At 40.2% G+C, this 27,819-nt stretch overlaps 1 protein-coding gene across 1 annotated transcript; it reads left to right on the top strand.

Moving 5' to 3' along the window:
- The first annotated feature begins 20 nt into the window (after nucleotides 1-20).
- c17h10orf90 (chromosome 17 C10orf90 homolog) lies at nucleotides 21-27,801 on the top strand. Its single transcript, XM_084741577.1, has 11 exons — nucleotides 21-144; nucleotides 263-1,031; nucleotides 3,307-3,373; nucleotides 6,867-6,958; nucleotides 9,615-10,938; nucleotides 14,343-14,492; nucleotides 14,813-14,934; nucleotides 16,762-16,936; nucleotides 19,224-19,287; nucleotides 20,588-20,675; nucleotides 24,699-27,801. The coding sequence occupies exons 2-11, from the start codon at nucleotides 447-449 to the stop codon at nucleotides 24,735-24,737; spliced, it is 2,706 nt and encodes a 901-aa protein (XP_084597703.1). The 5' UTR covers nucleotides 21-144; nucleotides 263-446; the 3' UTR covers nucleotides 24,738-27,801.
- Nucleotides 27,802-27,819: the final 18 nt, after the last annotated feature.

Below are 27,819 nucleotides of genomic sequence, written 5' to 3'. Positions count from 1 at the left end.
CATCCCTCACATTGCTACATGCCTGACTGGAGACAGTACCCACTAGCACCTAGTTTGTATCAAGACAGAGAGTGTCTACTCCCTAAACAGTAAGGACTGAGGAGAGTTGGAGGCAAGAGAAAGAGGATGATTTGTCAGTAACTGGTAAGCAGCAGTGTGGACAGGAGTAAGGAAAGCAGGAAATTGAAGTGTGTCATATGATGTGGAATAGTTTGCACTTATTTGTCATTTGTAACTGTACTCTGATACCTTCTCATAACAGAACAAGAACAAAGATGACCTCCAGCATTCTTGTAGCAACTAATTCCTAGCAGTGCATTTCTGGCATGCCTCATAGTATGAAGTCCACTTGAGCCAGGGGATTCTCATTAATTCCTCCACTGTAAAGGGCTTTTATCGTGGGCTGAAACCTGAGAGCTGTGAGTGGTTACCTGAGCTCCAGAGGGATGACTCTACGCAGGCCAGCTGCTCACCTACGAAGAGCTCCGGCGTGGAGGAGATCAGGAGATGAGTCCTACTGGGAGAGCTTAATAGCAGAGGGGGAGGTCGTGCCCCGCGTCTCTCGCCCCCACCGAGCACCTCGGCCCCAGAGTGCCATTGAGGGAGGCCAGCTGGATGGCTGGCTGGAGCACCTGCAGAGGATGCAGAACGACCTCCTCAGAGCCCCAGTTCACGATCAGGTTCCACCTTTCAACGATCGGACGACGTCCATGCCCGCTCTCCACAGAGAGCCGGCAGGACGTGCCTGGAGACAGCCGGGGATTCCCTCCTTCAGCAGGGGTTCGTCTTCGTGTGGGAGTCCCAGCCTGTGTGAGAGTTCGCTGGGGAGCCAGGAGTCCCTCCAATTCTTTTCTCCACCAGAGCGCAGAGGAAGCTGGGAGAGAGCTCATATCATGCAGGCCCCAAAGAAGGAGCAAGCCGAACTCAGTTATCTTGCTCCAGTCAAAATTGGGTGGCTGCCGATCCAAAGAAGGGTGGTGGTGACTGAAGCTTGCAACCAAAGAGAGTTTTCATACCACTCTGCTGGCCAGGTAAAGCATTTATTTTAACACGGAGCAAAGCCTTAAGCATCTAGTCATGCAGTTCACATCAACCTTGTTTGGTCTGGTTTAACAGAACTCTGAAATGTTTACCCCTTTGGTGTAGTTTGTTTGGGTTGGTGTGAATTTTGGTGAATTCTGAGGTGGTCCGTTTCTGGTGTGGACACCATTCGAACCAATCACAAATGTGTATGTGCCATTTCATTGGTTGATTTGTGATTAGTGAACTGTTTCTTTGCAGAAACATTTTGTTTATTATTCAATTGAATACACTACAAAGGAAATGTATTTAATGTCCAAACTGATCAACATTTTTGTTTTTTGAACATATACACTCATCTGAATTTGATGCTTGCAGCGTATTCCAGTTGGGACAGCAGCATGTTTACCACTGTTATGCACCACCTTTTCTCTTAACACTCTGTAAGCATTTTTGAACTGAAAACATTAATCATTGAAGTTTTGAAAGTGAATTTCTTTCTCATTCTTGCTTGATATACGACTTCAGGCGCTCAACAGTTCAGGGTAACTGTTGTTTTTTGTGCTTCAATAATGCACCACACATTTTGAATGAAACTAGTACCCAAAATCTTCTACTCCAAAGTCACACTGTTGTAACAAATGCAGAATTGTCTTGCTGAAATAAGCAGAGATGTGTCTAAAAGAGATGTCTATATGGCAGCATATGTTGCTCTATGTATCTTTCAGCATTATTGGCACCTTCACAGGGGTGAGAGTTTGCCTTCCCATGGCATCCTTACTCTTATTTTAGAGCACTGAGAATTCTCAGAGAAACTCCAAGGAACAGCTCTAGTGTCTCTTCTTTGGGGTATCAACCTTTTAAAACAGGTCTTTGCAAAGTCTGGCTTGAGAGATTTACCCTGGATTTGGCGCTGACATCCTCTAAGGCTGTGTGATTGTGATTCTTACATGTTAGTTAGACAGCGTAAGCTCTGCAAGTCTGAAGGTAAAGTGCTGTGTAATGGAGGTGACGGTGCGTAGTGCCAGGCGAGGCAGACTAAAACACACACAGTGCCACAGAGAGCCATTTGTAGTCAAGTCTCAGTTACCCGGGGAGAAGGCAGAGCTCCGGCATCCTTTGAAAACAGCTTACTCTGCAGGAACGCCATGCATTCTCGAAAGGTTTACGACTCATTTGGAGCTGTGGCGGCAGATATAGAGCTTTGTGCCCTGAGAGGATGCAAGTCAATGTACAGAGAAAATTCAATGGGAGTCTTACCCAGTGAACTGATAATATGACTTCAAAATCGATAAGTTGCTGTGCTGTAGCAGAGATTTGACTGAACTGATGCACAAAGCACATCCCTTCCCTTGTGACTCTTCACAAAAATATTATGTAGAGGCAGTGTTGAGAGTTTTTGGATTGTCACCACAGTAGCATAAATCAAAAGTTGGTTTAACTGATATTTATGAGTCCTACAGTAGTTCTTAAAGATTATGCTTAAAGGAATAGTTTAAAAGAAAGTGTGGGAAAATTCTTTCTTTGCCAAGAGTTAGATGAGGAGATTGATGCCACTCTCTCAGCTGTACAGTAAATATCGAGCCACAAGTTAGCTTAGCGCAAAGAGTGGAAACAAGGGGAAACAGCTTGCCAATCCGGCAGCCTATTATTCCAAAACCCCAATAATCCAAAAAATGTCCCATTGGACTGAAAGCCCATTTCTCTGGCAGCCCTTTACCTCAACGACAAAAGCCCACTGCTTTGTAAAGCCTGTGGATTACTGTCCCTGGAGATTTTTGCCCTTAATATCTTAGTGTATTTTGACATGTAAACATCAGGTAACCTACATCGTCATGATAAACGACGTGAAATGATTGCAGTTTGGTTAGTTTTAGGCACCAAAATACTTTGATAGATTGAAGAAAAGAAAATAGTTTGAGTTTAATACTTTAGTTATGTATGTGACAGTTAAATGCATTACATAATGTAAAGTTATGCAAGGCTGGTATTTTAGGAGCAGTTGGCCTTTGGTGCAATGGTCATTTGTTTTCGGGATAACACGCCACTTTACAAATGGGTTTTAAGTCTCATTTCAGATGACTGGAGGTACAGATTAACTGGCCGCTGGAACAATTGCATGGCACTCAAACATGAGAGTGATTCTGATCTTCTTCAGCAAGAAAGTGATTAAGCATTTAAGACAAATCTACTTTTTCAGGCTCAGTAATGCTGATTAAAATGTATTTTCTTGGGGAGAAATCACGTCTTCTAATGGGCTTTTTTTTTTTTTTTTTTTTTTTACAGGTGAAATTGAAACAACCCATCACTCCAACATTTCAGAAGAATCGAGCAACAGCCAGCATGCACCAGGGTATGTAACCTACTAACATACAATTTTCTGTATCACTTTACATTCACATGGATAACAGCTGAGTTCTAAGTTGAGTATGTTAAAATAATGCTCACTTAATTCCTACACAATTATGCTAGTGTGCTCATTATGTAAGAGTTATACCTGACAGCAATACATGAAACCAAATTTAAAACTATAAAGTAACTCCCTTGCATAATGGAACATTCCCCAAAACCCACAACCGTTCCATTTCAGCTGGTGTTGATCAGTGCTAGAACAAATGTGGCTACAGGGTAACTGCAGAGGCCGGGTTAGCCAGAGGGAGAACAACAGCTTATTTCAGGGCTGACTTGCCACACAGTTTACCTGCTTCTAATCAGCTTCTTGCAGCAGTGTTGCCCCTGTCCTCTCTCAAACGCTCCACACTGACTGACTGGATGATCACTTTAAACAACACCCCCCAAAAACAAAGTCAATTTCAAGTACAACTGGTACTCCTCCACCTGGCAGGATTGCAGTTAAAGGAAATAGGCGCTATTAGGCTTGAAAAGGTGACAGAAAGAGATGGTGGGAGGCAGAAAAGATAAGAAGAGATGCAGACTGATTGGAGAAAGAGCCCTGTTAATCTTTGAACATGGCAGCCACACTCTCTCTGGGTTTGATCTGAGGTTTGATCTTCCAACCTTGTCCTTGTTTATACATAGATTATCCTGGCAAAGCTCGGGCTGCTTGCAGAAATCAAAGTAATCCATCCATGGCGGCAAGGAACTTTGATAGAAAGTGCAGGTGTTTTAAGAACCTTAAACCTTATTAACATCACATACGCTGTTGGTTAAAGGGATAGTTTGGATAATTTGAAGTGAGGTTGTACAAGGCGCTTAGAGTATTACCTACAATAGATGACGGTCGTCACGCCTCAAGTACCAGCATGAAAGCTAAGCAATGTGCTGCTGTGGACAGGGTTAGCAGCAAAATGTATTTTATCCCCTTAAACTGGACCACCTAAAAAAATCAATCAGTCCCTCAGTGAGGTTGTGATGTTACGATCGCTACAATTAACACACATTTACACGCATAACCCTGCAATTTTGTCCAATACCTGCACCTTTTCCACAAATCAATCCAAACGTCATACACGTACGTCTCAATGAACTAAGTCAACATTTTCTTATTTTTTTGTATTTTAATTATTATTGTTTTTAAATTTTATCACAGGTACTGAAAAGAACAGGTTTGTCTTTGTTATTGACATTTATCAATGCGCTGTGCACTTAGTGCATTTCATAATTTTGCGCTTGCTGTTTTGACTGAGTTTGAGCTCCAAAAAGATTTTTGTATCTTTGTGGAAAACCCCACGGGTGCACGCCTTCATTCATAAATAAAACATATTCTGTTTGAATTTTTGGTAAGGTCACTTCGAACACAGAGCATAGTTTTATTCTCCCTGGAACAAGTTGCCTTTAATTTTTAATGAATTATACAAAGAATTGAAATAAAATAAAAAAAATAAATAAATAAATAAATTTTCTCTTTTTAGCAATTTTTACTTGCTACTATTGCAAAACTTTGCAGCATGCATCACTACTTTTTTGAAAAGTAGCCGTAAAATCAGGCATATTGGACTGCAACAAATATAGCATATACTACTATGGACTATGGACCAACACGTCATACAACCCCAATTAAAAAAAATATGAACTCTCGCTTTAAAACTATATGCGCAGGCTGTGCTAACATAATGAAAAGTATGATCATGTTAACCTATTATAAAAAAATATTTCTCCATCTCCATATGGTCAATAATAGATTGTTTTATTCATCATTCCATATAAGCCATATGCTGTATAAGCATGATGAAGAAGAAATAGCTTTGCATTTGACAAGCAATAATTCCATTGACAGTGCCAGTCAATCAGATGAGCTCTAAATGTTCATATTTTTAGTTACTTCACAGTGAATAATAATAAATTGCAGGTGCATATAAACAAATTGGCCATGGCTGAAATCCCAACAATGAAAGAGGATCAACAAGAAACAAAAATCTCTATGCAGGACTGCAACCAAGTATGTCTTGCTTTGAAGCTAGTTGCTCTTGCTCGGCTGTCTGTTCATTTAAATCCACAATTCCACATCTGAAACCAAATGAAAGGAAATCAGAAATTCCGACCACAATTATTCCAACAAGAATTGACTCAGTTACACTCCAGCTAGCAAATTATCTCACCTCTTTCTCATCCTTTTTCCCCCTCTCTTTCTGCTTGTTGCTGACAACCCTTGCAGAAGTAGTTTTAATCAGACTCGAGGTCCCATCGCAGACACTTAGTGCCCTCTCCCTCCATAAAAGTCACATTTAACAAACTTAAAATGGCCTGATGTTAATGAGCAAATGATAATAAAATTGGATCTTGTGCTCCAAGGGCCGTCATGTTTAGACAGGCTGGCCTACCCGCACTTACTACTTAGATAAAACTCATGAAGATGAGGAATAAATTGGGAGGGTGGGGACTTCAGAGGGTGTTTGCCATATGGCCTTGCCTCTTTATTTTCCATTGGGAGTATTAAGGTCAGCTGTTGATTCAGAAAAAAGGTTATTTGAGCTCAGCTAGTGGGGGTAATGAGAGAAGCTGTTGCAGGGGGTCGCAAGTTGGCGTGTGGCCCTTTACCAGCGATGGTTCTACACTCAAGTGGACGTGCAGATACTTGTGTAAAAAAAAAGACTGATTCAACTTCTTTACTCAAGTTAAAGTGATAGAATACAGTACAGTACAGTACAGTACTGCAATGTACCCAAAGAATAAAAGTAAAAAGTCGTTCTCTGAAGGACATTTCTAACAACTGTTTCTTTGCAAAGCTAACCGAACCTCACCTTTTCTCTGCAGTTCAGTCTCCCTCGCTTATCGTTTTTTTGTTTCATTATGTGATTTTCGTGTTGTTACGTCTTTAAGTTGTTTTTGTCTTGATACATTTTTAACGTCTTTTTCGTCTTGTTGCATCTTTTATGTTGGAGGTGGAACAATGTGTCAGAAAGACTGGTTTCCTTTATGACACCGCTAAAGACACGTTTCCTTGTTTTTCACCTGTAATCACATTTGCAAAGTGGTGCAATTTTCACCTTGTCTCTTGTTTTCTCTCTTAAAATACACCACAGATTATCCACACAGCATTCAAGGGTTATCCCAAAGTGAGAGCCAGTCACCATGGTAACAGCAGCAGGTGTAAATGCAGCCAGGCAGGCTGTTGGGGTGGGGGTGGGGGGCAATAGAGTATCAGTCAGGGCTGAGAGGCAGACCAGTCAAGTTGCTATGTCTCCTGAGGAATCAGAGAAGTGGCTCCGAGGTGGTGCTAGATTCACTTTGCTGTGCCAACGTCGATTATTGACAGTGTCAACATTGCCATACAGTCAGGGGAATGCCTAACTCGTGTGTGTGTGTGTGTGTCAGTGTGTGTGTTGAAAACAGAGACACAGAGACAGAGCATGTCTTGTGATCATTTGTTTTGCCTCGATACACAGATGAAGAGGTGCAGAGAAGTCACACCGGTCCGAGCGCTTTAGGTATAAAGACGTGGCCGACTCCTGATCAAGACTCTACCATTACTAAACAGGTAACAGATAACATAAGGTTGTTTTTTAGTAGAATATTATGATGAATATTAGTGGGTCTGTGTATGTTGAGTAATTCATAGTATGTCTGCTTGGATACTGAGGTAAAATCAAGTCCTCCAATCCAGTCTATATTATGCTTTCTGAGGTCAGTGTCTCCGGTTCCTAACCATGATAGATTAAGTGTTTAAGAGCTGGACTCTCATAATATCAGACAAACCAAGAGCCTCATTTATCAGCATTGGGTTGAAAAAGGTCTAAATTCACTCCTAAGAAAGAAAACATTCAAATGTTTGTACATACAATAGAACAAAGTTATTATTTTTCATTTCTACATGATTTGGTTGCATTTCGCTCGCCTTCTGGACACTTACACTCCTACATATTCTGACCTCTCATTCACAGTGTGTGACGAGAGAGTCTTGTTTACATGAAAAAATGCCAGAGAATAATCACTTAAAGCTATCTTCTAGCCATTTATGATAGAGCAGCTCAAACGATCAGTGATGAAAAACTAGAGAAGAAAAGAATATGGACTTTGAAAGAGAGAAAAATATGGTAGGTCAAAGCTGGTGTAAACAAAGCCTCATCTGGATTCAGAACAGTCACTGAAAAAAAAATGACTTGTGATCAACACAAAGGCAACTGGCTGATATCAGACCTCTTTGCTTTATGGACCATTATAATCACAGATGTCAGTGTCTGTGTGCTCTCTGTCTGCAGCAGCGTTTACCCTAGGCAATGCAAAACTAGACAAACTAGTCTACTTGTTGCCAGACTAAATTGCCTACAATGGTAATTACAACTGTCTAAATTCTGTAAGCACATTATGGATAACGATTGCAAAATTTAGATCAATGGATATGTGATTTTGCAAGTAGTTGCATCAAACTGGTGCTATAGTATTGGGGTAGATTCATGCATGTATGAATTTGATCACAACTGACTCATTTAAAAGTCTCTCCCCTTTTTGCTATGTGCCCCAATAACAACTGATCGAGCCTGGTAACCAGGAGAACCCGCAGATGGATTATAATGAACTAAATACAGCATGCAAAGGTGATGCCCATTCAGTCTAACGAGAACTGGTCGCCCTGCGCATACACCAAAAAAGTTTTCTAGTTTCTGGGTTGACTTGCTGGATATGCAGCCCACTGAATTTGCTCAATAGTGTTTCTCCCCTTGCCCTCGCCTGTATGTTCCCATTTGGCTTGTAGACTTTACACTGTGATGACACCAGAGATTTTTAAATCACTTTTCTCGGTTGTAGGAAAGTTTGATAATTATTAAAACCCCATAGATCAACAATTCATTATCAAAATAGTCGTATTTAAGCTTGTTTGCAATTTGAGTTGCCTTGTCAACACTTTTAAAGAGGTCTTTTTTTTTTATGGTGGTGGCTGCAATGAGTCGCCATTGGAATAATTGGTGGCTGAGATGTTGAGGCTGAGAGACAATGAAAAGGTTAATATATATAAATAAATAAATCTAGATCTATAGTGGACACATCTTATTTCCTGTTTAGTTCATTTAAATATGTTTTGTGCTAGATTTGTCTATATTAAAAAGAAAACTTAATTTTGAGGATCTAATATTAGCAAAATCATTTGCTACCTTGTGTTTTGCTCTGTAGCAAAAACGCTAAATAGCATGCTAATCTAGATCAATCTTAGCTAGTTACACTGGATGACTAATGTTAGCAAAATGCTAGCTAACTAGCTAGCTAATGATTGATGAGCAAGCAAGTGTTTGCTAACATTAGCTACCAGTTGTAACTAGCAAGCTAAAGATTTGCTACAGAGCAAGACACTAGCTGGCTACTGATTTTGCTAACATTACCTAACTTGAGATGTGATGTCGCTTTTTCGGATTCCCAAGCAACATCTTGTAATTATCTTAAGATTTATTTATTTATTTATTTTACTTTTATACTTCAAGTACATTGCAAAATAGCAAATCCAAGAACATGAAACATGAAAGTTGAAAAGTGACAGACACAAGATGTCCTAAAAGTACAAATGTCTAAATCTCACACTCAGTTTAGAAATGATTACCGACATGGTTTGTGTTGAACTGATAAATGAGTGATCAGGGAGGTATGTTACATCATAAACCTGCAGGCAACATGGACACATCAGCATTTCTCCATGCTCCATAAACACCATCAGAATCTTCTCTAGCCCGAGGACCAGAATCTTTTTCTTGCTTTTTTGCCTCTCTCAGTTTCTTTTGAGGATAGAGTCTCATTGTGATTCTGTGAGGGATAAGTCACGCTGTGTGCTGGCTTCGCCTGCTGCTGCTTCCATTGCTACTGGGGCATTCACTGTGTCAAGCATGGGGAGAGTCATCTGACTAAAGAACAAACAGCAAAGCCCTGAAGAAAGACAAGACAGCTGACCTGCTGTTGAAATGTAGTATTAGAGAGATGTCACATTGTCAATATCTCTTGCCGTATTAAATTAGGTTATGCCCTATTTTCTGTACTTGGAAACAGGAGCTCAGAATGGCAAGATGAATGCACAGCATATGTTTTATTGTGTTGATTAATGACAAAACATTTAGTAAGAGACATTAGCAACAACAGGAGGGTGGGATGGGGTTTCCATGCATAATTAAGGATATTTATCACATAGAATCTCTTTCATCCACATGCTGTAGGTGCCAGAAAAACAAAGCTTTCCGGCTAATGGAGGGGACAGACCTGTGGGATGGCAAGCTCTGAGGAGAGGCTGGAATACCAACAGGGTGTCAGCTTTCCCTGGAGGCAGTCAGTCCAATGAGCTCTCCACGGGGACCAGCTCAGACCCCGACAGGAAGCCCCCTCTGATGAAAACAACCAGCACAGAGCCCCTCAAGCATACTCTACATCAAACACCTTCTGCTGATCCCTGCAAACCACACACTCTGCTGCAAGGGACAAGCAGCACAGAGGCGTACAAGACATATACCCCTTTGCATAGGACAAGCAGTGTTCAGCCTATGAGAGCAACAGCCCCGCTGCGCAGAACAAACAGTGGCTCGCAGACAAGCTCTGCTGTGACTACAATCGTTCCTCATAACAAAGCTGGCTTCTCCTCCATCACCATCTCCTCCAAGAAAGTGTGCCGATCGGCCAGTTTGCCTGGCTCTTCCCAGTCCAGTAAATCTCCTTCTCCGCCGCTGGCCCACCAGTCCATGGACCCAAACTCCAGGCAGGTTACTGTACAGAGGCAAGCCACTATAGTCAAAGTGACAGAGCAAAGGATGATGTCCTCTGGCCCTGTCCAGAGCACAAACCAGGCAGGGACCCCACCAGCTAGCCATGCTTTGGACACAGTGGTCCACAGACGAAAGGCTACCATAATCAAAGTGACAGAGCACAGGGAGAGCTACAGTCCAGCCAAAGCGGGATCTGGGATGAGGCACCCGGAGTACAGGCACAGCTACACAGAGGGACTGTACAAGGAAAACAGCATGTGGAGTCAGGGAAACCATCCACAACACAATGCAGCACCTTCATACCACCATCTGGACTCTACAAAGAGGCCAAACTCTGCCATGGCACCAAACAAATCCACTTCAGATGCAGAGAAAAATGGTGGAACACTACACAGGTCCACGCTGAGTCTCATTGTGAGCACCCCCCCTGCTATAGCAGCAGCACCCGCTTCCTCTGGGGTTCCTCTGAGGGCTGTTGGACGGCGATCGGATAGGCCGCACAGACCGCTGAGCTGCTATGGAAATGTGTTTGGACACTCTGAGCCAAGCAAGGAGAATGTGACACAACCGGTTGCCAGGAAATGGAGCTTTGGGCTTCCACAAGAGACCAATATCAACCCTGTGAACTCCGACAGTAGTTTCATCAGCCCTCGAACAGCAGTGAAAGAAGCGGGTCAGCCGGTGGCAGACACCCTCGAGCCAAACGGAGGCGAGAAGGAAAGATTTCCACAAGGGAATGTGGAGAGGAGGGCGTCCCCCTGTCTTTCTCTCATCAAGGCCCCGGGTAGGTTTTCCACTGTCCCAGTCAGACTGTCTTCTTGTCTGCACACAGCCTCCCTTTGTCTCTGATCTCCATTTTCAAAGGATGGCGAGGTCTAAATATACGCTTCCTTTGAGCCATTTGTGTGTTCTATCTTGAATTTATAATGCACCATTCAGCCGTCTGGGGCTGAACTCTCAGGTTTGATATTGTCATTCACCTTTGATGTCTTATTGATAGGCATAATTTGATTGTATTGAGAGGATTCTTTATCTGCCACCCTGAGTGCAATTGACGCTCATGCCAGATATCAGCGCTGCTGTCAAACAGCATCGTCGAGTTGCAGAGGCCCCATCGGTACCTTTCTCATTTTCACCTGCTCTTTTTTTTCCCCCCACACACCTCTTTGCATGTATAATCTATTCTGGTTCCCCACTTTTCACTGAGAGCACGGGGAGGACGTGAAATCACAAGCTGCTAAACATGGTGAAAATAAGGTATTAGGATGTGTTAGAATCAATTTTGGCAGTCATATCCTGCAATACAGCTCTTAGATTTGGATGTGTTGGTAATTATGTTGTGGGGCCAAAAACCTTTTCACACATTCACATTGTGGGGACCCATTTGCCATCTGGGGATCAAAATCCAGTTTCACTAAGTTATCTGTGTTTTTTGGTTATGGTTTGACTTTGGCATACATTAAAGGAAAAAAATGGCACTTTTCATGTGGATGCAGAACCGGTTCTTTTTGCATTCAGTGATGTCACAGTGATGTCATTGATGTTAAAGGGATGGTTCACTTGAAAAATTTAAATTTGATCTACTCACCATCATGCCGACTGAAGGTTGGGTTACTGGGGTTAGTTAGTTTTTAGTCCACAAAACACTGCTGGGGTTTTAAAGCAGAAGAAACTATTTTAAAAAATAAACATAAAATGCCTCCATACCGCTCGTCTGGTGTAATCCAAGTCCCCTAAAGCCCCAAAATGCAAAGCTGATTTGATCAGTGTCATTTACACCATGTTTTTAGCCTAAATCTTCACTGTAGATTCTTAGCTTGGAGCCACATTCATGCGTGCATGCACACCATCTGAACTGGCTGTGTGTGGTGTGATGGTGTGTGCGTGCAAATGAACAGCGTGTTGGGACTTTAGGAGACATGAATTACACGAGTCGAGCAGTATGGAGAAATTTTACTTTTATTTTTGGTTGTTTTTTCCTGTTTGAAAACTGGTCACCATTCATTTACATTGTTTGGGAGATTCTGCAATGCTTTTTTAATGTGAAACTCCAGCAGAGTTTTGTGGACTAAAAAACTAAACCTGACCTTAAATCAGCATGAGGGTGAGTAGATAATGACTGAACTATCCATTTAAGTAAGAACTATGGGCTATTTCAGCCTCAGGGTAGCCAGGGGACATGCAAAATGTTTTTGTCACCTAATGCTATGTATTGGCCAACAAAGTAATAGCTATAGACTAAAGTGGTGATACATGGCAGAATGAGGGTCAGAAGCTTGTGCACAATGTGTCCTGGTACATGAAGGCACACACACATTATTAGGTTTATCTGCAAAATATTTGTGTGGATAATGATGCAGTGAAATTTGGTTTTGATTCAAACATCGATATCCCACTAGTATAACTTCACTCTGCGTGTGTAGACCGAATTTAGCAGAACTAAATTACTTAAATTGCTAGACCATGCTACACCCAACTTCTGACTGTCATGCGCTTTTCCAGAGAGCAGTGTGGCTTGTATTAATATACCTAAACAGAGAGAGAGAGAGAGAGAGAGAGAGAGAGAGAGAGAGAGAGAGAGAGAGAGAGAGAAGACAACGGCTCTCAGACAGGAACTGTCTCTCATTGTTCACTTAAAGGAGCCAACTCGTTCGTGAAAGTCACATCATTACAAGCAGGAGAACATTGACTGGACGTCCACATGAAAAGTGCCAGATTTTCCCTTTAAGCTTAATGCGTTGGGTTTGACAGTTTGGTAAAGAAACTTATTTGCTTTGTTTCTGAGAGTTAGATGGGGATATCAATACCTCTCTGTCATATCTGTCTGTTGATTATGAGGTTATAACCAGAGGATGATTAGCTTAGCTTAGCTTAAAGACTGGAAACGGGGAGAACAGCTGGCCTGGCTCAGTCCAATGGTTAAAAACAAATCCACCTCCTAGCACTACAGCTCATGTTATATCTTGTTTATTTAGCATGTATGAAAATCCAAAATGAAAACATGACTATTTGTGATTTTATAAGGGGTTATGTGCTGAAATGTTTCTTAGCAGTAACTCATTAGAGCCTTTGCTTGTTGCCTGGCAATCTCACGGTGGCAACAAAACAACCAAACATTTTAATTAATCAGTTTTAGAGGTGACTGGAGTGGATTTTTAAATCTTTGGACATTCCCAGACTAGCTGTTTCCCCTGTCTGTATGCTAGGCTAAGCTAACCGTCTTCTGGCTGAAGCTTCAAATTTAACACACAAATGGAAATGTGGTATTTAGCCTTTCATCTAACTCTTGGCAAGAAAGAAATAAACATATTCCTCAAAAAGTCAAATTTAATTCCTTTAAGGTTAGGAAAATCTCCCCAAAATGAATGCAGAGTTATTTAGAAGTGTTTTGGAGGAAGTCCAAATCTTATTTCAAGGCAAAAAAGAAAAAAAAGAAAAAGTCCAGAGAGTACGAAGGTTCAAACAACTGTAATGAAGATGCTCTTTGGTGGGCAATACAAAAGTTCAAAAAAGAAGAAAGGTCCAAGGCAGTGAATAAAGGCTTTTTATCAGAAGAGTGTCTTGGACCCTTCTTCTTTTTTGATCTCATTTCAAGTCGTCCAAGTCATGTCACAAGTCTTCATAAGAAAATTACACATCAAGATGCAAGTTCTGTCAGTGCTTTTGATAAATAGTAAAATATATACTGTAAGATGTAGGGCCATGCAAGGCTCGTATTTCTGTTTCTCCATGATTTAAAAAATTGGAAAGTCTGAAACCAGTCTCGAGTTCTCATTTTTGTGAATTAATTCTGACTCAAGTTGACCTTTAATTAGCTAAAATGAATGAAACAGTCAGATCAAGCGTTTGTTTAGGGTTCCTGAATATTCAGGTGAATTAGTAATATGAGGAGGGAGTTTTCTGCTGAGGAAGTGTGCTCCTTTATTCATGACGTCTTTTCTCTGCACGAAATTATTAATTATTCTTTAATCACATTCATTAACTGTGTCATCAATTAATTACATAGGCCGGAGGCAGCGTAATTTAAATTCAAGGTTTGCTACAGTCAACCTCCGAATGAGGCAGGACATCATGAAATTGTATTAAAAATCTGCCCGTGGTGCACAGCAGCCAAATGGTAGCTGAATGTCAGCCAGTGTCACTGTTTTACTGACTCTTCAGTTACATCAAAGTCCTCTTGCATTTCAGATCCCCACTTGAATCAGTCTCCAGAGGAAGTGCTCGCTCTCAATGCAGCTGCGATCATAGCAAATATCAAACTCCAAAGACAACTGAGTAAGAAGAAAACACCAAATGGCAATTCTGAGGACTCCGCTGCATCACCCCAGGGAAACACTGGTATTATTATTTCTCTCTTTCCCCTCACATGTAACCATAATTTCACCTTTTGCCTCATAAAACATTGATCCTTTTAGCAATTAACTGGAAAATGTTGCAAGCTCAACACTTTCCTTTCAGGGCTTCATCTTTGTTGTTTGAATCGACACGTCTACTGTGTAATTCCTCCACTCTTACATACTGTGCTTGTTTGATTCATACCAACTGGTAATATGTCATGTCAGCCCAGAGGCTATGTGCATTGTGCTCAGGCATGTGAGGCTGAGCCAGGTGTAAATGAAATGCAAACAATTTGATTTTCTCTGCCTTGGTTATGACAGATGAGGGGACGTGGATGAAGCCACGTCCAGATCAAACTGAAGTCCAGCGACACAAACAGCCTCATGCCGAATTTGTTCCGCTGAGTCCTGACGAAAGGTCACCGGAAACTTTTTCTCTACAGGTGAGCTCAGAGGTATTATTTAGATAAGAAAATAATGAAACAAAAGGTTGAGTATTTAATTTTCCAAATAAGACTATTAAGCAGACAAGATTTGTACAACCCTTTAAAACAGTGGTTCTCAGCCTTGTGGTTAGGACCCCCAGAGGGTTACGAGATACATTTGCAGATGGTTGTGGAGGATATTACAAAGTATTTTATTAAATACTCAATTCTGATTGGTCAGTTACAGAATTCTAAGGTCTGTTATTTCTGAATAACTTGTCGTGGATGCAGTTCTGATCATAGCCTCTGGCGGAGCAATAAAATCACTTTTAAAAGCATAAAATCATTTTAAAATGAATGTTGTGTGTCAAAATTATTGATTTTGCGGGTCATCATTGTGAAATAAACCCCCTCGGGATGATTCTGCATCATCCTGTCAAGGTTTATTTTCCAGTAATGACCTGCTCACTGTACATTATGCCTCGTGTGGAATGGGAGCTGGAAAGCAGCTCTCAGCCCCTTAATGACATTCAACATAAGGACTCAAAAATATGCGAAAAACAGCTGGCCTCCAGAAATGTAACAGCAGTTTAAAGTAAAAACTAAAGTGACTTTTACATTTTGTTATATACAAACAACACTTGCTCACTCTAGCAGTAGACATGATGGGAAATGAGGGTCATATTTTAGACTGCAAAATGATTTTTATGTTTATTTTGTGTTTTTTTTAAATTGTTTTTGCTTTGCTGCATTTTTTAAGTGTTCATCACCTGTAACAGTGATCTAATCTGCCTTTGCATGCACATGAGGTCTGATTGGACACAAACTAACACACACACACTAAACTTCAGGGCACTTTAGGGCTTTTCACACTGTACTTTGCCCCAGGCTAAGAGAGCTTTCACACTGGAACAATCCTGGCACATTACAAAGTGAGCTCACACCTACTTTAGCCGAGGGCTTGCTGGCCGTGCTCTGGAGCAGTGTTAGCCCCGAGTGTGTGGGGTTAGCCCCTGAAAATCAACTCAGTCCGGGGCTAAATACAAGGCTGAAATAGGAGTTTTAGCCCAGAGCAAGTAGAAGTGCAGTGTGAATCATATAGCCGTGGGTTTAGCTTAAACCTGGTTTCACAATGTGCGTGTGAATGGGTGCTGAGTTATCCCATAGTTAATGCTTAGGCCAGGGCTAAAAAGCCTCATGCTGCATTTGTTCTACCAAGTTCTGCCCCCAGAAGGTCACCTGAAACTCCCCGAAGCTCCTGAAATACCTGAAAGTCCCACAGCAGCACCATCAACTGAGAAACACAAGCTGCTCGTGTTTCCAACAGAGCCCAGAGCTCCTATCACAGACTGGAAATACCCAGACTTTCTACTCGTCAAGATTTTTTTTGTGGGGGTCGTGAACACCAACCTGATTATTCAAAAAGGTTGAGAACCACAGCTTTAGAACAACACAATGTGTGTGTGTTTGGGACCGGTGTAACCAAAGAACGATGCTCCCTTCCTGAATTGCTTGATTTTCGTTTAGTGGCCGAGAAGGTAAACTTATCCAGCATTTTACAAAAGGATTTGAGAAAAGTTGTGAAAGTTTTCTTTTTAAATCCCTGTGTTGTTAATTATCTGACCCCTCAGGTTTATCTCAACCCCTTTGGCGATTTTCCACCCGTAGGCTGGCAACAACTTAAATACACTACGTTGTCAGCAAAAGAGAAATACACAGTTATAGTGTCTTTTCAGTTTTCCATAGGATGCCTTAGGGCTTTAGTCTGCAGTGGGAGGAGGTTGAAACGGGGGTTGGACTTAAATGTTTTGTCAATAAGAGCAATATGTTTCTGGTTTTTGGCAGGAGGCGCTTCAGAGGTCCAGGCCAGACTTCATCAGTCGTTCCCGGGACCGACTGCGAGAGCTGGAGCGGAGGACGCAGGAGAGGAGGGAGCTGGCGGATTCGGTAGACACACAGTCGGACCCTGCTGCTCTCAGGCACAGGAGAGTCCACAGAGGCCAGTCTACCTCTCTGAACGGTACTGTGCCAGCAGCCACCCTCACCTCTCTCAGCCACTGTGCTGCCCATTGTCCCAGTGCAGCTGCAGTGGCTGTTTGCCACATGACCACTCACACACACACACAGAGAACAAAAAGAAAGACAGGCAGCTTTTAGCCAACATGTGTTGTTTTCTGAGGGTCATACCAATATTTTTGGATTCTACTCAATTATGCAATATATTCATGTTTGTTTGTTGCTTAAAGGGCTGATAAATTCACTAAAATCCTTTGCTGAATCCCAGAATTGTAGGTTAGCAGTAGTTTCAGACAAGACCATCCACCACAACTACTCAATCCCAGGCAAATTAAGATTTTTTATCACATATATATTGTGCTACACATCACCCATACGCCAGTATCTTGTCCAGCAATGAGGAAAAAGTCAGTTTGTAGATATCCTTGGATATTTCAATGGTTTTTTTTAAGCTTATCTTTTCCTAGAAAATGATTAAAAACTGTTGATGACTCATCCTGTACCCGGGGGCCAATGAAACGGTTTCTCACTCATGATGCAGCCGAGCATGGAAAAGAGAATACATCCATTCATGGGAGCGAAATGCAGTGTTTCTACTTTATAACTTTATTTACTCATTTGGGTGAAACTGGATCACATTATATGGAGAAAATATTTTCTCATTTTCCCTTTGATGTCTGCCTGCTGCTCGGCTTCAAATCTCTGTTATTTAATTACAGAGTTTGCTAAAGTAGCTAACTGTGACTGTTAGCTGTCTTCAGCGGGCAACAGCACCGGGCTCAGCAGCCTGCCAGCAAACAGGACCGGACACCGGGACGAACACTGCATCCAAGACTGATAGGGAGTTTCCTGATGGAAAGATAGCTCAGTTAGCTGTGGCTCAGCCCTGGGATGTTGAAAACCAAACCCAGCGAGAAAACCAACTCAGTACTGTCGCCTCTTCTGGTTCTGTTCACTGGGAGTTGTCTCAGACAAGGGGTGGGGGCGTAACACACATTCAGCACTATTGGCTGCTGTGAACACCAGTCAATCTCTGTGACAAGTCCCTTCCTAACTGCCTGCTTTTACAGGAAACACGTGAGCAACAAGCGCTCCGCTAGCCGCTTCATGGGAACTTTAAAGGCAGAATGAGTAGAAACTGTGGGATGCAGTTTCACAACAGAGCATTAAAGGTTGGCCTCTCCTCCCTGGCTCAACGGCTCCTCTTGGATGGGTTTTTACAATCTGTTATTGGCTGCATGCTACTGTCCAAAACGTTGATGCCCAGAAACACCCCAGACATGGGGAAAATAAGAAAATAGAGTCTCTGCAGATGCAGACACAGCCACACACTCTCAGTGGGTTATAACTGATGATTCAGAGGGATTATTTTTGTATGAATTTAGACATTTATACATGGTTTTTAGGAAAATCCACCTCTTTGTGCCCGTAAGAACAGGAATTAATTTACAAAAACTGCCTAGAAAACTAAATAAATGCATAAAATAAAATGTACAAGAAATGATAAAGAAAATAATGTATTATATTCGGAAGGGACTGCATAACAAGCAGTATCTGAAATGTAATAAAAAGGACATTTTCACCCTGATATATCATTTAAACTATTTTAGGCCAACTGTAAAGAAAAAAAGGAAAGAATGAAAGAGAGTACTGGCACTCTGCTTACTGTAACTACAACTAAATACGATAAAAGGCACTTCAAGTCAAGATATGAAACAAATGGCTTTATTGTTTATGTACTGTATATATATATATATATATATATATATATATATATATAGTGCTCCTCTATTGAATAACAAGGTTTCAGACTGATTGCCTGCATTGGATTTCAGTGGAAATATTTTTGTGACCTTCAAATGTCATTAAGCTCTCGATGCAGTGTTCTGTCTGATGAGATTTCTATTCAGAGTGCCAGGCTGCACAGTAAACAATAAAGAATTTAAAGATTGGTGACAAGGATTATGTAGCGCTTTCTGCCCTCTACTGGCCACAACATGAACAAACACCAGTGGCTCAATGGCAGCTGGGAAAATGACAGATTTAAACCAGTTCAGAGAGTTTAAAAATGTATATAAAATGTCTTATTTTTTATTTGAAATAATCTTGTCTGCTCTATCTGGACATTCCAATATGATCTTTTTTTTCTGCAAGAGAGGAGGCTTTCAGTCTCTTCAAATACCAGGAAAAGCTAGAGTGATTCACTGCCATGCTTCAACTTAATCAGGATTGTGTGTGTCTGTGTGTGTGTGTGCGTGTGTGTGTGTGTGCGCGCGCGCTCATGTTTCCAGATAACCTTTTCAAACCCAGAGATAGAGCCATTACTGGGAAAGAGATGCAGCTCAGATCCAAGCGGTGAGTTCACATCTCAGTCTCTACTGTCAGATGCCTCTTCTTTGTAGGCAGATTCACCCTTATCTCTTGTATTTCTTCCTCATGTGAGGGCCAGGCCGCTATCTCTGACATCTCCATACTGAATCTGCTGCTCTTTTTTTTCACAGCCAAGACTTTTGCTCTGATTGTCTTTTTTTTCTCTTCCACCTCTCACTTGTTTATTTTCCTTTCTGACAGACCTGCGTATTGATTAGGAAGAAATGTTACTCTGAGGTGTTAGACTGTGAGTCTAGACACAGTATAGAGTTTCATATAGTTGACAAACAGTACACAGAGTGACTGTACCACAAATGCTTACATGTAACTATAAGGTTGTTTTTTTTTTTACATAAATGAATTCCAGTGGTGGAGGAAGTATTCAGATATTTTACTAAAAAGTACTACTTCAAAGTACTAATACTGTAAAAATAGTCTGTAACAAGTAAATTTACCATTACAATTCGATTGTTAGTATGTTCAGCTATCATTTGCAACCCTAGTTTGGAGAGAAACTGTAATTCCTTTGATTGAATGCAGCTATTTATAATAAAGAAAACATCAGTGGTTATAAAGTAACTAAAACTCTGAGTAGTTACTGAAAGGAATACTTTTACTTAAGTGTTCTGTAACACCAGTACTTTTACTTTTAACTGGGTAATATTTTAGTATGTAACAGTATTTTAGTATGTACTCAAGTACAGATTTACACTGCTCATGTATTAACATATAAAAGCAGGATTCTATTGCAGTGGTTGGTTGAAGTGGATTAAACTGCTGTTTATTTTCCCCAAAACTTGATTTATTGTTTGGCTTGTGAAAAAATCTGAAAATACTGAGAGCCCCTGTCACTATAAAATAAATATGTAAGTAAGAAAGTGAATGAGTGAGTGAGTAAATAAATGAGCGGGTAGGTGAGTAGATAAATAAACAAACGATTAAGTAAATAAAGTCAGTCCTGAGGCTGGAACCATGAAATGTTTTCATGACTCAAACAGTGATCAAAATAGTTAATTAATTTTCTGTCAGTCAACTAATTGAGTATTTCTATAAGCTGTTTTGCAAAACTTTTAAATTGTAAAGTAACTGTCAGATAAAACATCTGAGTAAATGTGCTTTGTTATATTTCATCAGCATTGAATTCATGACAATGTAAATGTTTTTGTGTAATAGATACATATAGTATGTTTAGGTACTATTTTTTTTAAAAAAAACAACCCTAAACTGTCAGCACTACCAACAAAAATAAAACTTAATCATTAAAATAATGCTTTTTTTGTTACAGTACACTTGCAGACATGAAGAGGAAAAAAGAAGAGAAGAAGAGGGAGGCTTGTTTGAGCAACAGACAGCGAGTTGAACTTTTCAGAAAGGTAATTTCTACATCTTTTTGTCAAAACACATCCCATCAAAACCTCACCAACCTGCAGTCAAACGTCATTCAAACCCACATCATTTTATTCTTTTAAATCTTCCCAAATATGCCAGATATGTCGGGCTGAATTTGGTGATTTTATATATAGAATAATGCAAAAGATGTCTAGAATATTTCTGTCCTGATATCAGGCAGAACTGTCAACTCGTTGTGCTCCATTTCCAGAGAATCAGTCAGCTCGGTCGAGTAGGCGGATTCAAAAGTCTCAACCCAGGCAAGGATATCTTTTTTGGTAAAATGGTGCAGCCATAAAAAGCCTGGTGTCATGGATTTTAATATTTCACCTAAAGAAATCAAACAGTCTAAATGAAGAGCCAGACCAAACTAAGTATATAATAAGATTATTTTTGTACGTTAACGCAATGTAAGGGAGAAAAAAACTGTATATCAAGGGGTAAATATGTAGTATAATAAATAGAACACATTCACACATTCATGCACAAACTGATTCTTATGTTCCAGTGGTCATTTCTTAATATTTAAGCAGCACATCTGCCTATCTGACTCTCCCTGAAATAGTTATATGCATGTACAAATCATGCACTGAATCACCAAATACCTTAAAATATGAAACAAAGCAAATACCACAAAATAGCTCACCGCAATGTTAACAAGTACTTGCTGGAGACACTGAACAGAACATTAATTGTGTATATGACCCGCACGCAATTGAGCAAGTAATAACACACCTTTCTCCTGCAAGCTCAATTAAACCTCGCAAAAGGGTGAAACATTTTGCAGTAATAATGGCAAACACTAAAGGGCTGTGTGCGGTAATAATACAGCTTTTTTTTTTTCTTTAATCCTCACAGCAGTGCAGCTGTTGAAAATAATGGCTTCAGAATGTCTGCCGACATTATGGCGAACTGGAAAGAGTGTGGAGCAATAAGGCCGAACTTAAAGCTCGTTCTCAGAGATGCAGATAGAAGGGAGTGGATGGGTTTGACGGATTGATCGAGGTCTTTATCGCCTTTCGTAGTGCGCCGATGCTACGATTTTTTTGGTCACTCCTTTTTATTAACATCATTCTATTGATTTTGAAAAAGAAAGGCAGAAGTTAGACATAGTTCGTCACATTAGTATTAAGTTATTGAGCCAAGCATTCACTTAAATTTTTCAATCAGACGGAAGATGGGGTTGCCAGGTTTTCTGAAAGAGTTCCTCTCTATTTGACATCTAATTTTCCTAATTCCTTCAGCCACGTATGAAACATTGTGATCTTCTCAGATTTCAAGAGTTGTAGCAACAGTTTTCTGACTACCAGTGTGAATAGAGAGATGGCCTGGACTTCATAACTATCCTTCGCTCTAGCTGGCTCAAACAGCCCTGATGGCGTGCTCGTAGGGGCAGGTGGAAAGGTTGAAAACATTGTAAGAAATAGGTGAGACAGAGTTCCTTGATCTTGTGAACAATTTCACACAGAGGGGTGAAGTATCTTTGAGGTTCTTTGCAATCTAGTGGGAGAGACGTGCATTCTGTGAGCTGTTTCCACTTTTCAACTGAAGTTTCAGTACCCACTTCTTTCTCCGTGAATGAAATTTGATGATAGACTATTTAAATTTTGTAGAATGTGACACAGCACCTTCAGTTTACTGTTCAATAGTCAACAAACTATCTAAAGCAACATGATGAGGTTTCTGCTTGTACGGTGGGACACCATCAAAAAGTATCACTATTGTAGAAAATGTAAGAAATGTGAAGCTGGGAGCTGAAATATCTGCTGTGGTTGCTGAAAAGAGGCGAGGTGATAGTAAATGATAGCCTGTCCTCCAGACCTGGACCCTCATTTATAAAATGGACTTACGATCAACTTTGATCTTCAGAATGACTTAAGAGGAAAAGTAGTTATAGTAGTTATTTAAAAAAAAAAAGAAAAAAAAATATTTTGACATGAAATGATCTTATCTCAGAGTTTAAACAAATTAATGGAAACACACTTTCAAGCTGTGTTTGGCTTTGTTTGTCAAACCACTGAACAATACGGTTATCTGGCTTCAATCTCCTCCTCCATCGCTGCGATCTCATCTTCCAAATGCTTCACTTCACTCTTTTGGTCTTTGGCTGTTCCCTGTAAAAAAACAAAAAAAAAAACAACAACAACAATAACAACAACAACAACAAAAAAAAAGTTGATGAAGCTCTTAATTTCAAAGCAACTGTCTTCACTAAATTTAGGTCAAACTCAAACTCTTAAGTTTTGAAATAAGCTTAAAAAACCTTTGCCAAGCTATAATCTTTTACTGATTTAATAATTAACTTTTTTCTTTCGATTAACTTGAATCTTTGAGTGTTCACCCTATTTTTTCTTTTCTTTTATTTTTCTTTTGAAAATATTAAATTATTGATCATTATTCACTTTTACTTTAAGTGAAGGTTGATTTTATTCAGCAATTTTTGAACTCCAAGATGTTTGTTTTGATTCATGTCTAACAGTTTATTTCAAAATGTGAGTATTTGAGTTTGAAACAAACATAAGTTTATATATATATATAAGTTTAGTTTGACTTTCATAGATCTCAGATACTGAAGTTACAGGTTTTCTTCTCAGAACCTGCATAGGAAAGCTTTTTATGTTCAGTATCTTTTATGAATCATACTTAAGCACACTGTCTGAAAAGATCTTAAGACTAAGTTCTAAGTTTTAACAAAACTAAGATTATTTTTTATAAATATGACCCCTGGTTTAAATGCACGACTGGAGCAATGAGGGTGTCCAGGTGTTACGGTCATTCTTGAGAAAGAGAAGAGACAACTCTTGCAGACCCTCCTTTTACTTGCAATAAACTTCATTAAAGAAACAGCTTTTCACTTCCTAGACTTTCATCTGGTAAAACACAGAAACGAGGAAGATCCCAGGCAGATGAAGTCAACACGTGCTTGGATGAGGCCAATCAGGAGCAAAGCAGAGCAGAGCTGAGCTGTCAGGCGATCAGTCCCACAGCCTGTGTGTGTTTAGCCCATCAGAAGGCAAAAAAATACATTCACAGTCTGAGATTAACAGCAAATACCTCAATTTATATGCAAACATTGATATAAATCATATTAAAATATATAAAATAACATTGAAAAGCATCATAAATGTTTTTTAAAGCTTCCAAGTTATGACAGAGTAATTGTAGGGTTACTTTTGGTGACAGGTCTTGGAGGTGAGATGCTGCACTGATTGCAAAGAAATAAAAATAAAAATATGTAAATGTCAGTTCTGCTTATTTCTAAAAGGAGTCGCATTACATTGAATATGCTGTTGAAGGATTTCTTGAGCTTGTCTTTGCTTTCAGAACAATGAGTCTTTTGCTCCACCAGAGGTCGCTGCTGCCCAACTTTTACTACTTTTTTTGCACTTCTCCCGTGAGTTTGATTAGAAAAGCCAACAAAAACTGCACTTCAGGGGCATTTTCAACATGTGAAGTGGCTGCTATTAGTGCTTTTTATTGCATGGCCAATAATTATCACCATTTACAGAAAGAGTTTGATTTGCCAGAGGAATTTTAGTCTTTCTCTCTTCCACCCCGCACCCCACACCCTCTCTCTCATTATGGAGAGAAGCTGTGAACAGTCTCATTGTGCTGCCGAGTGTATGAGGCCCGTGTTCTTCGTGAAACAAAAGGCCCTTCAGTGGCAGAGAGAGCTACAGTGCAGTGCCACCATTCAGGCGAGCTGCAGACAGTGTGGGTGCCCACACACAGCTGCTCCACCCACACTGCTGCTGTGGCAGATAACACGGCGGAGAGGCCCTTTGCCAGAGATCCAGCGGGTCCTGAAAGAGGGGCTGGAAACCTGAACAGTGTGGGGCGAGAGGACGACAGGGACCAGGCTCGACCCCTGTTTTATCATACAGGACTGTTTGATCGTAACCCGACGCTGGAGGAGAACGTGTTTTGTTTTTGTGAGGATTTGGTGATCTATAGCCCTCATTCTGTCACAAGTGTTTTAATCTGCGTGTTTTGTTTTCTTGCTGCAGAGACTGTTGGATCAGATTCTTCAAAGACACAACAGCTGAGTGACTGACAGCAGATGAAAACAATGACATGACAAAGCCTGCAGCCTTGATTCAACAGACTGATGAAGTCAACTTTGTCCTTTGACAGCGAATATGATAAAATGTTTTGAGTATTAGCATTGCGTTAACGTCACAGAACTTAACATCTGTTTTTCTGAAAGATACATCAATAGCAATCTTTCAGAACCCCAGAAGGTCATTTAAACTCACCTACTGCTGTTTTGAAGGTTTTCCTAGAACCTTCAAAGACTCCTCAGCCCATCTGGATAAAAAAAATGTTCTAATGCTCAATAAAAGAGACTTTTAACCTGTTCCCCTCATTGTGACTGTACTGTATTCCATAATACAATAAAAGTCCTTGATCTTTTCAGATGAAGCCCACATGAAACCATGCAAAACTTTTAAAAATTTCTTCGTGTCATACAGATCCAGCAGTTTTGAGTGAGCAGCTGAATTGTAATCTTTGTGGACAAATGCAAACTGCCAAAGGAAGTCCACTAAAAGTGCATGTTTTTGCTGCTGACAGGCTGTGACCTTTTTTAAAAAATAGTAACATCCTTTTTGTTTAAACAGAAACAGGTGATTTATCAGTCTCACCAGACTCCGAAACTCAACTCACCAAAAGTGTCTTGGTTCTGTTTTCTACTGCAACAATCCAGCAATCACCAACTCTGGGTCAAAATAAACCCTTAATTCACAGAGCTGGACGTGAAAATATTCCTCCCCCTCACTCCTTTCCTGATATTTTCACATCTCACGTGGTGAATTAAGGTTTTTTTTTCCCAACCAAACCAGAGTTGGTGATTGTTGGAACATCAGAAAGACAAACCACGCATTTTTAATGAGTTTCATTTGGCGAGAACGAGAAATTGACTGTTTTTTGTTAAACAAAACGGATCTTACTCTCTCCGAAAAGGATCTCTTTCTGTTGGGATCCTGTCCATAATGTTGTCAGACAGTAAAAAAACAATCTGTAATTGCAGCCTGTTTCTCTGCTGACAGGTGCAGCAGTCTCTCTCAATACTGGACCGATTTCAAAAACCGGCGTCCCCATTAGTAACTGGGGCACAAAAAAACATGGGAAAATAGGGTTGAAAAAATACTGATGTTACCTTTTAAATGGCTTTAAAATGTTTTTTATTGTGCCGTAGACGGAGTATATTTGATGCACTGGAGCAGAAGAGTCCTTCAAGATTGTGGAAATACCTTCAGAACAGCGCCAAATAATCTCCTGGAGTTTTGATAGATTGCCATAGATTTGTGTTTTGAGAAAAACAGATGCTCATCTGTGGGATTCAGCTGTCCTAGCTGCCCTTGTGGTATGCAGTTATGAATGAAGATGGCCAAAATGGATGTACTGTATGAAATCATGTCTGAGCATTCTGCTTTGGTAATTTAATCAAATATCACATTGAGCCTCGTAAACACACTGACTTTTGATGTAACATCTGAACCGGTAATGTATGCTGTGTATGAGCGTTATCTTGTTTTCACTTGATTGCAGATTGCCTTTCTTTCCAGAATACTTCACGTAATGGGATGCAGAGTAACCTCTCCCTGCACGATAAAGCACTGATGTCCTCACGCAGCCACTTTCACATGATCTCATGTGATGTGAAGCAGCGATACAAGACAGAATCATTCATTATGCTTCACAGTTCCATCCAGGACAGTCTTCGACCGCCGTCCTCATTATCCGACCAATAAGCAGAGAGAAGAGCCTGGAGTGTGGGCTCTGCCATCGTTCAGTGCCAGCTATTAGCTGCTAAGATGGAGGAATGTGACCTCTTCTCACTGGAAATGCCCTGTTAATGGACAGTGCCGGTTTGAATGGAGCTTTTGTCTCTGTCTTTGTCTCATGATGGACCTGGGTCTCCCACTGCAGATTTAGATTTGTGTGTTTTGATCCAAAGTGCTCCGTCAGAGTGCTGCTGCACGACATGATGGAGCTGGGCATAAATCAAAAGTGAGATGTGTAGATATTTATTTTTCTTGAATAACAGACGACGGAGCAGATGCTCTTTTCATCATTCTTAATTGTTATTTTACTCATTAGCCTTTAAGTCGGAGTTCTTTCATAGTCCAGCTGTCTCATCCATCTAAATTTGCAGCGATGTCTCGGAGAAGACAGACGAGTGCCACTGACTGGTTTGGTAAACTTTCCAAGTCACTGCACACGCATGTGTTCATTCTGATGCTAGAAGATTATGAAAAACAACACTTATGGTCCATAATGAACACTTTAGTTGAAAGGGTGTGCATAACACTGTCATGAAACTGTCATAATCGTGCTGTGACGCCTGTCATGAATGTTTACAACAGTCGTCATTAAGTGTCATTCAGTCACTTATGCCATTTTTAATGCAAATGCTTCATTATGACAATTTGACATCAATCAACCCAATAATGTCTTTGCTATGACAACTTGACATTAATCAAGGCAAAAATGTTACTAAGACAACATAACCTGTCAATGTCTTTATCATGACAACATGACAAATCATGTTATGTCATGCTATGTCAGTTTCTTTAAGCTTGATAATGTCAAGTTGTGATAATACAGACATTTTTGATGTGATTAAAGTCAGGTTGTCATAACAAAGACATTGTTGTCTTGGCTTATGTCAAGCTGTCATAACAAAGACATTATTGGTCTGATTAATGTCAGGTTGCCATGACAACGACATTACAAACAATGTCAGCTTTGCACTGAAGATAACCTATTTAATTGAATGATGCTTTATGACAACGGCCATAAACATTTGTAAAGACTCCTTCATGTTTATGACAGGTGTCATGACATTGTTATGACAGTTTAATGACAGTCTTATGCACATGCAAAAAGACAACTATCAACCATAACTGCAGTTTGAGGAAGGTTATTTATTGTGTGTTGTTTCTCTCTGATCATCTTTCCAAATGTTTCACTATGCAATGTAGCATTAAAAAAATAACTGAATTCTTTATACTTTGACTTTATGCATTTTATATGTATTTTATATTTGAATTGTGTTTAGATGTCTTTTTTTTTCTTGCAAATGTAGCCATAAAATGTCTGTCTAGTCACTTGTGTGAAGCTGTA

The sequence above is a fragment of the Lutjanus erythropterus genome, chromosome 17 (assembly GCF_056507025.1).
Source record: "Lutjanus erythropterus isolate fLutEry1 chromosome 17, fLutEry1.hap2, whole genome shotgun sequence".
NCBI lineage: Eukaryota > Metazoa > Chordata > Actinopteri > Lutjaniformes > Lutjanidae > Lutjanus > Lutjanus erythropterus.
Note: the sequence above shows the minus strand (reverse complement) of the source record. Positions and strands in the feature narration are given on the sequence as shown.

Excerpts from the sequence above, each read along its gene's own strand:
- c17h10orf90 (XM_084741577.1), top strand. The coding sequence starts at position 447 with ATGACTCTACGCAGGCCAGCTGCTCACCTACGAAGAGCTCCGGCGTGG. Across the intron at positions 1,032-3,306 it reads CATACCACTCTGCTGGCCAG|GTGAAATTGAAACAACCCAT; the intron begins GTAAAGCATTTA and ends TTTTTTTTACAG. Across the intron at positions 19,288-20,587 it reads ATGCAGCTCAGATCCAAGCG|TACACTTGCAGACATGAAGA; the intron begins GTGAGTTCACAT and ends TTTTTGTTACAG.